Raw genomic sequence first — 13,844 nt, 5'->3', positions numbered from 1 at the left:
GCCTTCGGTACTAGCGGACCCAGGTTTGATTCCGGTAGGGGCACTCGGTCGAAAAAGTATCAAAAGCTTTTAAGTCCAGCCATCCTGAATGAAGCTTTCTTGGGTTTTCCTCATTTCACACCAGGCAAATGCCGGGTGGTCCCAGGCCGTTTGCTTCCTTCCCTTTCCCCGGATAGTGTGCTCACCGAGGGACGTCATAACTCACATGTGACGGGCTAACAAGGTCATTGATGCCGAAAGCCCAGAAATCTAAATCCTAAATCTTCACTACACAAGAAAATGTTCGCGCTGAAAACGGTTTCTTAGCAATTATGTTAAGCAGTCCTGTAGTAAATCTCCATCAAGTAATAAACCGTCACATATAAAAAGGAATGAATAAACACATAACATTCATTTTGCGTACCTTGAAATGTAAAAAGTTACAAAACATTAATATTCAAAGATTTCTCAAAATTCAGATTAACCCATTCCTTTCTCCTCAACCATTAACGAGTTACAATAGTAAGAATTGTAGTCATAAATCACATTACTTTTTAGTACTATATTAAAGCAAGTTATACTAAAGGAATATATAATTAATGGAATATTTAACTAAAGTGATAGTTTACTATTGTACTTACCCAGGCTTTTGTTTCCTTCCGCTCTTCTTTTCCGTTTGTAAACAACCTCGTTTATAAACCAACTCGCAAGCAAACGAGCGTTGTTTCATGACGTCATCTATGGTGCAAGAAAGAGGTGTCTATAGGCGGTCAGGACCTCACACACAGATGGACGTATATAAGATATAGCTGAAGTATTTAACATACGTATACGGATGTAAAATACAGAAGATTCTTAGATGTCAGACATCCTGCAGCGACATGATGTAATATCTAAGCGGGTAAAAGGCAATACCTGTGTAGCATATGGATAAAGTACGCTCCGTACAGATTTCCTTAGTAAACATAACGATTCCTTGTATTTGTACAATATACCGCTGTCCGGATAATGGATTTTTCTCAGTGTATTTAACTTTATTATAACTATTAAGTTATCGATATTTTTTCTTCTCGATATCATTTCAGTTTGTCGTCTGTTTCATATCTAAGAGCTTAGTACTCTAGCTTCTAACGCAGAAGTCAAACTTACGTTTTTCTATATATCCGTCAAAGCGTACGTTTTTCAATATATCCGTCTAACCGTACTTCCACATTTCTGTTATACTGTAGCTGTGCAACGATTTAGCAATAATTTTCCAGATACAAACTTGAATACTAATTTACACAAATAATCAGTAGCGGATTTAGAAACGTACTTTGGGACAGGTTTCTCTGATTGTTTCATTTTCTAAAATCTCCTAATTTTATTGGGAGGAGCTTGAAGTTTATGAGTACAGGCATAACTAATACTGTATTTCGTTTCGTTTATATATTTAGCGTTAATCTTCCGGATACAACCTTGAAGATCATTTTATAATGAAAATCAGTGGCGGATTTAGAAAAGTATTTTGGGAGGGTTTTTTTCTTACTAATGTTTTGTTTTTCTAAACATTCGTAATTGTTATTTGACGCAGCTTAAAGTTTATGAGTAAAGGCATTTCTAATAGATATTTTGTTTGTTTTAGACATTCCGTAATTTTGAGGAAGAGGCTTCAGTCCGAAAGACCGCCCCCCTAACCCTCGCAAAACCGTCAATGCTGGTAATTAGTAATAATAACGATTTAAAAACAATAAGAAATGAAGTCAGCCAACTCACAGTACATGCACTATTTCTACTTCATAGATGGAATGAAGAAAAGTTTTGTCAGAATGGTCGAATACTGAGTTGAATTCCGGACTTCTCGATAGAAGCGCAAAAGCTCCAGTCAATCATGTTTGTTGTGCAGTTGTATTTATCTTAACTTAAATATATTCCGTAGTTTTTTGTGTGTGTGTGTTGGTGGAGTGGGGAGAGTTGCATAATGATATGAAGGGTGTGAGCCAAGAACATGGTAACTAACAAATTTTCAATTGCTGAGTTACGCAGCATCAGATAGGCAGCAACGCATACCGCTTCGTTTAATCCCTCATGTATAGACTTATGTGAAAAACCAGCTTTCCGACTTTCAAAATGGATTGTGCAGCAGAAAATTTCTAATTTCTTAAAATAGTAAAATTATGGGTTACCATGTTCTTATCTCACACCCTTCATGTTCAATCCCTCTTGTTAAAAATACAGAAAACTTGAGGACTGAATAAACCGTGATGGTGCTTATATAAAACTGTAGAATTTCAAGAATATACAAAACCAAAAGCTCTAGGTGTGCAGTTTTAAAGTGTATCATATAAATCTAAGTATTTTTCTTATGTTTTATTTTAATTTTATTTTGTTCCAAAAAGAAGGTATGGAATATTTTGAAGTAAAAATACTACATAGAATTTTGCTACTTATTTGAGTATTTTTTTAAAAGAAGTATTTACTTTTAGGATTGGCTGGTTTACACCAGCTGTTTTTTCTTTTTTAAAAAAATAAACAACTGGTTTAAACCGAAAAAAAATAAAAGGTACGAAAAATGCGAATCATGTGAACTTCATGGTGATGTTTCCATACATCAAACCATCTGCATTAGTTTTATTTCCTTTTCACCTTTTAATCAAGGTGTCCCATGTTCAATTCTCGGTCGAACCACAACCCTTCTTTCATGCGTAAACAAAGTAGCGGTTCGGATGTCACTTTAAGCGAAAGTCTTCTCCTTGATAACCTCGGTATTACGTAAGGATGTTAAGCCTGAACATACGAAACGAAACTAAATTGTATATTTCTGCATGCCTGAATGCCTGTTCTTTTATAAAGAAGCCAAGGTTGCTTAAATATACTGATATAAATTGACAAAATTTATCGATTGCCTACGTAGCTTCCAACATTAGCTTGGATTGGACTTTCAATGATATGTACGCACTAAATTTGTAATTTAATACCTCAGTTTTAGCGTACTGATTATGATACGTTGACCTTTAAATTTTACATGCAAAGCAATAACAGGATTTTTTCCGTTCTTGTTTTACATTTAGAGTAATGACGGGATTTTCCCGATGGCTAGGGCGGGAGTTTCTCAATTTAAGAAATTTACTGACCGGACTTCTTTAAGCTTATGTGACCTCTTCCAGCATAACCCGGCTGTTGCATAATAACACCAAGGCGAAACAAACTTATTTCTGTCAATATGTAATATAAATACATAAAGCAAAATATCTAAACCCCCCCAAAAAACTGGTTTAAACCAAAAAACCTAGTTTAAACTCCCCCCAAAAAACGGGTTTTTGGCATTTTCAAAAACAACCATGGCTCTTGCCAACCCTGCTTACTTTTGTATGTAGGAAGTTAAAAAAAATCTTATTATATACATTGGTTAATCCTTTGGAATTCATAATGTAAATATGTTGAGAAGTAAAACTGTTTGAAATATCTTTTCGAAATTCATGGTTTATTTTCGAGGTTTTATATTATTATCGGTATCAACCACTAATTAAATAACTTTTTGTGTTGTAGAGAAGGGAAACAAAATCTGGTTTATCAATTTAAAACAGAATTTTCAAAAAAAGCCCAAAATTTCCCAAGCAAAAAAGCGAAGCAGAAAAAACCGAGTTTTTTTTTTAAAAAACGCTTTTTTTCCGAGCCCTTGCATCTCTAGTTTAACTTAGTAAAATTAACAAATTTCACTGAAATACGATAGATACAACTGTTCTAATCTTGACCAAAGTGAGGATGGCAATTGAGGTGATAGCTTATACAGATATGAACTACTTTTTTGTTCAAGCCTTTTGGTCTTGAGTCATTGCCCATCAAGTTTTGTATTCTACTTAGTGGACGGATCAGAGTAGAACAAGAAGAACTTGAAGAGGTCGATAATTTCAAGTATCTGGGAAATATTTTGACGAGAGACGCTTACAGCACCAAAGAGATCAGGCAAGAATTACCATAGCTAAAGAAGCATTCAACCAGAAAAGATCACTCTTAACTAGCAGGCTCAATATTGGACTTAAGAAGAAGTTGGTCAAGTGCTATATCTGAAGCATTTTACTGTGTGGTTCAGAGCCTTGGACATTACGGAAGTTAGAGAAGAAATATTTAGAGAGTTTTGAAATGTGGTGTTGGAGGAAGATGGAGAAGATAAAATGGACAGAGAGGGCAACAAACGGAGATGTTTTAATACGGATAGGAGAGAAGAGGAAACTTCTGGCCATCATCCTTCGTAGAAAGGCCAATTGGATTGGGCACATCTCCCGAAGAAATTGCCTTTTATCACACCGCAATAGAAGGAAAAATGGAAGGGAAGCGAGGAATAGGAAGAAGAAGAACACAGCTGATCGATGATTTGACAGATAGACGAAAATGTTGGCAGTTAAAAGAGGGAGCTGAAGATCGGCAAAAGTGGAAGAAACTTTTCCAAGCCCAAATCTAAAATTAAAAAAAAAAAAAAACTCATTAGTCCTAGGACCTGCCGAAAACCAGAATACTTAATAATAATACTATCTGCGATACTAATGCGATATTTAGAAAAAATAGTATGATAATAGACTTTGTATGCACATGAAATAGTCTGGTGAGCACGTTATTCGTTCTCGAGTTATTTACCACAAAATTTGTGTTTGGACTTGACGTAATGAAGAAATTTCACTAAATCGTATGAACGAAACAAATCAGATTATGACGATACTTGATTATCACGAACTTTGTCATGTTCAAGTTCAGGGTGAAATATTATTACGGTGTATGTATATGTAGTCTTCGAGTTGTTGGCCGTAAAGTTGGGTGTGTACTCGGTGAAATCAAAAAGTTTCTTTGAAACATGACTAATGGAACTTAGAAAATCTTGACTAATATTGGGATATTGATAGTAAGTGGGGAATTAAGTACAAATATGAAATATTATGTTATGTGGGTTTTTGGTTCTTGAGATATTGGCCTTCCAATCTGTGGTTATACTTAATAAAATATCATTGTGTGTGATGCTATCGACGATAGTAACCGATCTTGACAAAATTCGGTATATTATTAGATCTTGCGGAGCTTACTACGTTCGTGAAATATTATAATATACATCCATTCATTCTCGACTTGCTGACCAACAGTTTTGGGTTTAGGTTCAGTAAAATGAATAAATCACGACCGTTAAAACACATCTGATGTTGATCAAACTTGGTGTGGTGGTAAGATTCGCAAGTTCAGTAACAGTTTTGTTAAGTCCAAGTCCGAATTCCCAATAACTCCAAAAATAAAGGTTTCTATTTGATCATATTTAACACTACGATAGTGTGTGAAGTTGTGGATACTGGATAGTCTTCCCTTCAGATAGTATAGCCAATTCCACTAAGAAGTTCTGTGATAAAGACAATTAGTGTACCATCAAGTACCATCAAGATCCTATATTGATTAACGAGCAATTGTTTATTTGCCTCAGCTATCGATCAAGACCTCACGAAGGGAACTGCTGCTCCCCCTCGTATAACGCCACTGCGGGAGTGAAAATATCAAGAACTAGTTGAAATCATTATCAATTTTGACCAGGATATAGAGTCAAACGTTACAAATAAAGTTCGTTAATGAAGATGATCAAAGGCATAAAAGAAAATTAATCTGTTCCCCACGTGTTCATATGGAAGTAATTATCGATGCCATCCTTATTTGAAAGTATACTTGCAGTGCTGTTGAGAATAGGGTGTTGGTATTATGCTTAGGATGCAAAATAATGACCGTTCGTGGAATGCAACACTAGAATGAAACTAAATTGCTTTCTACTCCACAAACGTGAAGATCAATATTTTTTTCTGTTTGTAAATACTCATTCATCTTATTAAAATTTTAGAATTTATAATGAAAAATGAGAGGAAATATAAATATTCAAACTCTAATTTTCACCTGTTGTAAAGTCTTAAAAAAAATCCTTGAAGTGAAAACACACTGTGACACTTCTTCTTGCTTATCTGTCTCGCATATTTCTCAGTATAGAATACTACTTCATACTAGAATCACCGTTTCGAAAATGAAATGAAATCTGTTTTACGTCCCACGGTTATGCCGGTTATGCTAAAGGAGACGGTGATGATTAGTTATGAATGAAATGGTGGAATGAAGAAAGTGGAAGGAAACGGGAGAACCCCGAGAAAACCCACGCACACGGTGTTTGTCTACCACAAAGTTCACTTGGCGGGGGCTGGGATCGAACCCACGACCTCAAGCACCAGAGGTGAACGCTCTACCACTGAGCCACCGCGGCCCCCAATCACCGTTCCGGTATCACTAAAGGTATATAATGATATCACAACTAAGCGAAACTTTTAATATTATATATTACTGTTCCGCTTAAATAACTTTAAAACTTTCTTATTATAGCAAGTCTGAATCTTTTACAATTTGTTGAGATGATAAAGTAACTTGAATTTTTCCGCGTATATATATTTCGAGGTATTACTCATATATACAAAATTTGGAAATAAATATCCATATTTCATATTCTTATATTATCTCATATAGTTCCAAATTAAAATGTTGGTCTTCCCCATAATATCCTACCTTCCTCTTTTAACATTCGTTTGAAAATGTGTTTCCATGAAACTTCTTTAAAGTCATTGATCATACCTCATCAAGTCTTTGATCATAAAAACAATCATCGTTCTACGGTTTCTATTTATAAGAGCACATTCTTTATGCTACATTATTACTGTTATTATTATTATTATTATTATTATTATTATTATTATTATTATTATTATTATTATTATTATTATTATTATTATTATTATTGTATAGCCCTGCAAATTGAACACAGCATTTCATATAACTCCGCCATCATTGTTTTTAAATCGCTGAATTATATCTGTTGTGATTTAATCATAACTAGACTAACAATTTTTAATACAGTAACACTATAGGTTCATTTTCATGAAATGAAATGAAATGAAATCTTTGAGTTTTACGTCCCATAATTATGCCGGTTAAGCTAAAGCAGACGATGATCATGAGTAATGAATGAAATGGTGGAATGAAGAAAGTGGGAGGAAACGGAATCATCCCGAGAAAACCCACGCTCACGGTGTTTGTCCACCACAAAGTTCACTTGGCGGAGTAGGTTCATTTTGATTACTTTATTATTGTAATTATGGTAAACAATTATACCTAAGAATGTCTGCATGTTTTCTTATTCTATTCAAAGATTTGTCACGATATTTATTTTATTATATTACATTATGTTATTATTATTATTATTTTCAATTTTTGTCCTTTATTTGATACCCTAATTTTTGGATCTGTATAACCAATTTGGTTACATAATTTGTATCTGTTTTGTGCAGAAGATCCAATCTACCTTGTTCACCTTCTCAGTATGGAAGTGGCTGAAGAATGTCAGGCAGCCATTGTCAATCATCATTATCATTCCATTTTTATTGTTGGTAGCTGTATCCAATTGTAAGTTTCACATTATTGTAATATGCTTTGAAATATTAAGCGTTGTGAATTCTCGTCGCTTTCTCCTTACAACTTGACGTTTTCGGTAACTCGTCGCCGTCACACTCCACATTATATCAGGTTTGTTGGGTTGTACTGTACTATTATTATCATTAATATTAGTAGTAGGAACAGAAGTAATAACCAGTCTATTCTTGAATGGTTATCATTAATACTATATGTTGACGGAAGTAATTTAATCTTTGTACTATAAGGCTGTAATGTTACACAATTTCGTCTCTTTTACAGGATGGAGTAGTTTGTGAAGAAAGTATTTCTTTAGCAAACGAACAGGGCATTGATATACTAGGGAATATGGTAGAAGCCTCCCAGCTTTCAATAAACCTTGCATTATACGGAGACTACCACAACAGCGGACATGTTGCTATCGCACTTGCACAAGATCCGAACAATACAAGACGGGTAGGTACTAATGTTAAAGTTCAATCGTTTTTATCGAGTGTAATGTTGAGCGTCATATTGCACCATAGGAAATATCTAAACATAAAGTGAATGTGCACAAAATGACTTCGTGTATGATAAGACAGTATTCGCTTGGAACAAAGTAGCGTATATATATTGTATATTTTACGAAACATCCATTTCTTCTTTTCTGTTTATACAACCTACGCCTTTGTTCTCATTTTAAAGGTACGTTTGTGAATGTGTTAATCATTCGGTTTAATTAGATAAATAGCTTAGCTGCTGCTGACACGCCTAATAAATCTCCTAACGAGTTATATTCTTTGTTACATACGTGTACTATTTAATAGAGTTTTATGTACAAGGAAATGCAATACATACAAAGGGCACCAGGAAAGTTTTGTAATAGAATAGAACGGATCATCACACAAGTTTGAAAATTAGTACGTGTTTAAACATGTCGAAACCTGCACTGTAGAAGCTCTAGTCATTGTCTCAGTGTCAGTTGGTTTTCAGATGTGTTACTGAAATGAAGTAGAAATGTGGTCGTGGTCAAAAACTGAATAACGCGCAATTTTGTGCTACAATTTTGCACATGGTTTAAGTGTTGACCAGTGTTTAGAGGAAATTACTTCTGTGCTTGGAGAGGATAGTTCTCATCTGACAACGATATTTAGGTGGTGTCATGAGATTTCAGAAAAGAAATTTCAGCCTTGAGGACGTTCCAAGGTTAGTTCGGCCATCTTCCTCTGTGATTGAACAAAACATTGCTACAGTAAGGAAAATGCTTGAGGCAGATAGATTGGTTACATACCATCAAATAGAGGTAAGCTTGGGCATTAATGCACCAGCAGTTCGTGTTATTCTCTGCGATCACCGAGTTATAAAGCTTTGTGTACCACATTACTAGAGAGAAAAGCAGATGCTACATCGTATTTCATGGAGCCGTGAAATGAAGAAATTTAAAAATGGAAAATCTTGCTCTGTGAACAGTATTGTGACAAGTGACGAAACTTGGTTCGATTACTATGACGTCCCGACGAAGTTTCAAAACAAAGTATGGGTGTTCGAAAATGAGGAGACGACCGTGGCTGTTCGAAAGTCCTTAACCCTGCAACAGGCGCGCGGGTTTTCGTGACATGGATAGTCGCGCGGGCTACCACTGTAGCCCATTTGTTTTTATTTTATTATATTGGCAAGTTTGTTAATATTTTTATCTTTCTTGTAGAGAAATGTATTTTTAAACTATTTTAAAAATCTTGTACCCAATTTGAGAAATACATTTATTTTGAAAGCTATGTATATACAAAGAAGATCAACGCCATTCATTTTTCAAAAGTAATACACGAATAGGACTGTAATAGTTATTTCTATTAAGCAATAAATGCACCAATCTGGTGCACTTCTAACTTTTCTTCGAGCTTTGTTTGTAAACATATATGTCGGAATTTTTTTAAAAAAATACGCATTATTTTCCAATAGTTTACAAACAAAGCTTACAGATAAACGTATTATCGACAAAACATATCCCTTTTAGGAATATACTTTTTATGATTTCTTACTATCAAAAGTTTGATTACGATTTTGCACAATTATACATATGATATTTACTCTCATATATTTTTCTTGTTCTGTTTTCCTACTCAAGATCCTCAAAGCATGTTCTGCTCACAAGTGATTGAGTGGTCAATGCACACTTTCCTTCAAACATTGACCACTCATCAAAAGCATCAAAATGCCAAGAAATTCACGTATTTCAGTCTCGTCTGTAAAGTTTTGCATCACGGTCACGTACAAATCTAACTCTGTCAATGTAAATATTGCCACAATCAACTATAAGTATGAAAATGTTTGCATCTAAAAACAATTCTAGACATTCACGTTACGACAATGCAGACCAGGCCTCACCTTTAGTCCCAGGAAAACGAAGCAAAATATTATGAGCATGAGTACAAATATTACGAGTAGGAGTTTTTTTTTATCTGAAATTGTCTTTTACTACATAATAATTTACTTCAGAACTGTATTTATTATCACTATCATCAACAAGTATCAGTGATTCCTGTCACCCGGAATTCTCAGTAACATCTTTTGAACTTTTACTATTTCTGTGTCCGAAAAATGCAGTTCTTCCGTCCCAAAATATTCTCCACCTTCACTATCGCAATCTAGAAAACATTCCTCATCAGAATTGGCATTTTGAAAACTCATTAACCATCTGATCAACACTCAAACTATGATGAAAAAACTTTCGACGTTTTGGAACACTTATGACAGCAATAGTCGCGCGGGCTACAGATGTAGCCCATGAAATTTTCAAGCAGAATAACAATGAGCTCGTTTCGATTTTACGTTTTACCACACATTAAACACGCAGAATGATATTTGATAGAAAGGTACACTGACACCCTTTGAGTTAGCATCTCAAATTACTTTGCGGCAAGGAAAACAAAAACGCTGGGCTACAATAGTAGCCCGCGCGCGTATTGCAGGGATATCAGTGAAGAAGAGAGCAGTGGCGGTATTGTTTAGTGTCCGAAGAATTGTCGAGTGAGTTGTCTTAGTAACACGGTCACGGGGAAGGAGAATATCGAGGAATGTCTGACTAAAGTTCTTATAATTCTCAAATAGTTGATCCCAAACTCAAGGATGGACACATGTACAGGTCTCAAAAGTTTGCTTAGAGTATTTGGCCAGCACTGGACTAAAATTGTTAGAGTATCCTCCGTATAGTCCAGATCTCGCTCCCTGTGACTTCGCGTTTTTCTTCCATGTGAGGATCAGACTGAAAGGAATGCGTTTTACAAAGGAGACGATCTACTAAGGCTTTGGGACGAAGAGTGTGCCCAAATCTCTGCTGAAAGAAGGCAAAGTTTCTTTGACAACTGGTTTCAAAGAACGGAAAAATATGTGATGTGTGGTGGAAAGTACTTTGAAAAAAGAATAAGAAAAAAGACCTATTGCAAAACTTTCCTTGTGCCTCTATTTTCCATAACTTACGAAGAAAGGTAAATAATTTGTTTACAACATTTCATAGTAAGAGAATACTAATTCTAAGGTCATTTTATCCATGGCTTATATTTTCTATGAAGTTTGGCTCTTTCGGGCCCATCTAATGAACGTACAAAATATATGTATACTTACATTCGTTTTTCTGGAAACATCGTAACCTACTAATATCTCACTATTGTATTAGAGAGCATCATTTGTAATAACATCACAATACTCATGTAGTTCCATATGGAAGTACAGTGTAACTGTTTGCAAAAAGCTTTTAATCTATAAGGGAAGAAATATTATACAGAACCAAATATCAAAATATTTTTTACACTTTTAAATACAAATTTGAGTTATATATAATATTCAGCAGCAATTTTATTAATCCCTACTCAACTGAATAGTACCTTCATGAGTCAATTAGAACGATTAAATTTTTTAGACAGAAATAAGTAGCCATTACTAAATACTTTTCTTAGTGATAGGGTCCATGAATCAATGTAATTGTATTAAAATAATGGCATTGAATTGATAATGAAAATTGTTTTCCAGACACCAGGCGTTATGATTTCAGTTAGTACAGCCATGAGGGATCCTGTATTCTACCAATGGCATGGTGAAATCGATTCGATTTTTCTTTATCATAAAGGCACGTTACCACCATACACAAAAGAGGAGGTAATGCTACTTTCACTTAATTTATTTCACATAAAGAAGTGCATGCGCTATGTTAAATCATTTTTTTAAATAACTTGCCTGATACATGGAAGGAATCAGTGAAAAGAACATATACTTACATGAGTTCCAGTAACAGCAACTTGGGTCTGCACAGCCAGCAGTTTTTGAATATGCTATAGTCTATCAAAGTCGTGCAAAAGAAGTCTTGGAACATAATGGGACCCTAAAGAAGGAAAATAAAGGCTTGATGTGTGATAATTTTTTTTATCATATTTGTATTGTTAATCTTTCTATCTAAAGGATACGGCATATACTTGCTGACGCATTTCACTAGTCACAACTCAAAGTTATACACTTTCCTTTACGGACACAAAATAAATAGTAATAGGAAGAAAGATTGTCTATAATACAGATTTATAGTAGGGAAGACGGGAGCTATTTGAGTATAGTAAGGGAAAACTCAAAATCCCCCCCCCAAAAAAAACTACGCACTTAAGAGTTTAAATAATTACACCATAATCTACGTACATTATTATAGTACAACATATTAAAGAATAAAGAACATGTTAAATTATGGAAAATCAGGAAACGTATTTAAAATAAAAATGGCGGAATTCGAGACTAGTAAAAATCACGGGGCTATTTGGGTATCTCACGGGGCTATTTGGGTACTTCACTGTATCAACATTGTTTATATTAATTACATTAATGTTCATGTATATTCTGAAATTATACTCTCTTCTATATAATTTGTAAAAAAACATAACTTTATAGTAAAAGAAAGTAAGTGTAGTAATTCTTTAGGAAAAGGTGTTCAGGATAAGGTAAAGCTCCTCCCGCATTGTAATAATACAAGACTTTTAATTTTCTTATATGTTACATAATACCTTACACTTATAGATTTATCGTAGAATGATTTGACTTATTTTGTTTGAAATAAACACTTGTAAAAGTAAATGAGAATGAGTAATGGAAACTATAGTTCAAATTTAACTTTTAAAATAAGAAACGAGCTCACAATAACATTTATGTTCAAAATCAATTTAACGAGTAGTCTTGTCAATTAAAATTAAGTGTTTAACACATAAAAATCAAAATTTGTGCTGGAAAAAGCAAGGTGCATGAAAATTATTTTTTATACAAACTTATAAGAAATCACTAATTTCTCGAACTTCTGAAGTACAAGAAAATGAATGTTATCAAGGAATGTGTAAAATAGAGGCACTTCTTGCACACAAACGGTTCTTCCATAAAGTCCACACATATCTTATGGTACCACTGTTTACAATGTTGGCAGCGAATACATTCTTCTTTGCTCATAGATTCTTTAGAGTAATATTTCACCTTACAGAATCTGCATGCTTCATTGTTCTCGGATTCGTTCTCATTATCATCATAACATTTAACGTAACACTCGAAGGTACAGGCTTTTTTGTTTTTGTCTACTTGATGCTTTTCGTCTTCGAGCAAGCTTTACCATATCCCTCCGTTTATAACTTCTGTTTCCTGCGAAGCTGTTGGACATTTCCGGGAGAAGTAAGTAGATCTGTACTTTGCTTCTTATTCGTGGAGATACATTTGTCATCTTATGTAAGGGTGATAAGAATTTACATCATTGTACAGTCACCCACAAAAGTACCTGGACCCCAAGTAATGAAATTATAACGGTCAGGGGTCCAGGTACTTATGTGGATGACTGTGCAGCATATGATGGAGTTGCGGCTCCATCATATACCGTACATCCCATGTACTCTTAATTTTATTTCTCAGACTGGTTTTTTAAAATTCGATTATCACTTGAACTTACGGGCTCTGATGGACTGATGTCATAAAAATACACTGTTCTATCTAGTGGTTGTAATATTATAATACATGAGTGGTGTCAGGTGGCAATCACAAAAGTTCATTGCCACGTTTCTCACAGAATTTGAGAGTTTGTAGCGAACAGTGAGAAATATGTCCGTCCAAAATTAACAAACATTTTCCCTCAGCCCAGTTTTTCTAAAAACTCGATCCAGCGAACAAACAATTCTTTATTAACGTAACCACAATCTGATGAGGAAATTTGAGAAGCCGGCAGTAGATTGTTTACAAATTCTTCATTCATATGCTGATTTTAAAATAATAAATTGTTTGATGTATTATCCAACTGCGTTCCAAGCGACTGTCACAGTGACATTGCTTCATCCACATTGTATATACGCTGTTGTTTTTGTGTTGAGACAAACCGTTGAAGTAACGGATTTCAAGAATTGCGCCCTTCCTTATTAACGCCCTCAGCA

General features: G+C 34.5%; 1 protein-coding gene across 1 annotated transcript in view; it reads left to right on the top strand.

The window, feature by feature from the left end:
- Positions 1-13,844, top strand: part of LOC145685258 (phenoloxidase 3-like) — a 116,382-nt gene that overhangs the window by 70,410 nt on the left and 32,128 nt on the right. Inside the window, exons 8-9 of the mRNA XM_081757624.1 lie at positions 7,714-7,887; positions 11,437-11,562. Of these exons, the coding sequence (XP_081613750.1) occupies positions 7,714-7,887; positions 11,437-11,562 (300 nt within the window). The remainder of the gene's footprint in view (positions 1-7,713; positions 7,888-11,436; positions 11,563-13,844) is intronic.

Source organism: Thermobia domestica, chromosome 5 (genome assembly GCF_964235325.1).
Source record: "Thermobia domestica chromosome 5, izTheDome1.hap1.1, whole genome shotgun sequence".
NCBI classification, from domain to species: Eukaryota; Metazoa; Arthropoda; class Insecta; order Zygentoma; family Lepismatidae; genus Thermobia; species Thermobia domestica.
Note: the sequence above shows the minus strand (reverse complement) of the source record. Positions and strands in the feature narration are given on the sequence as shown.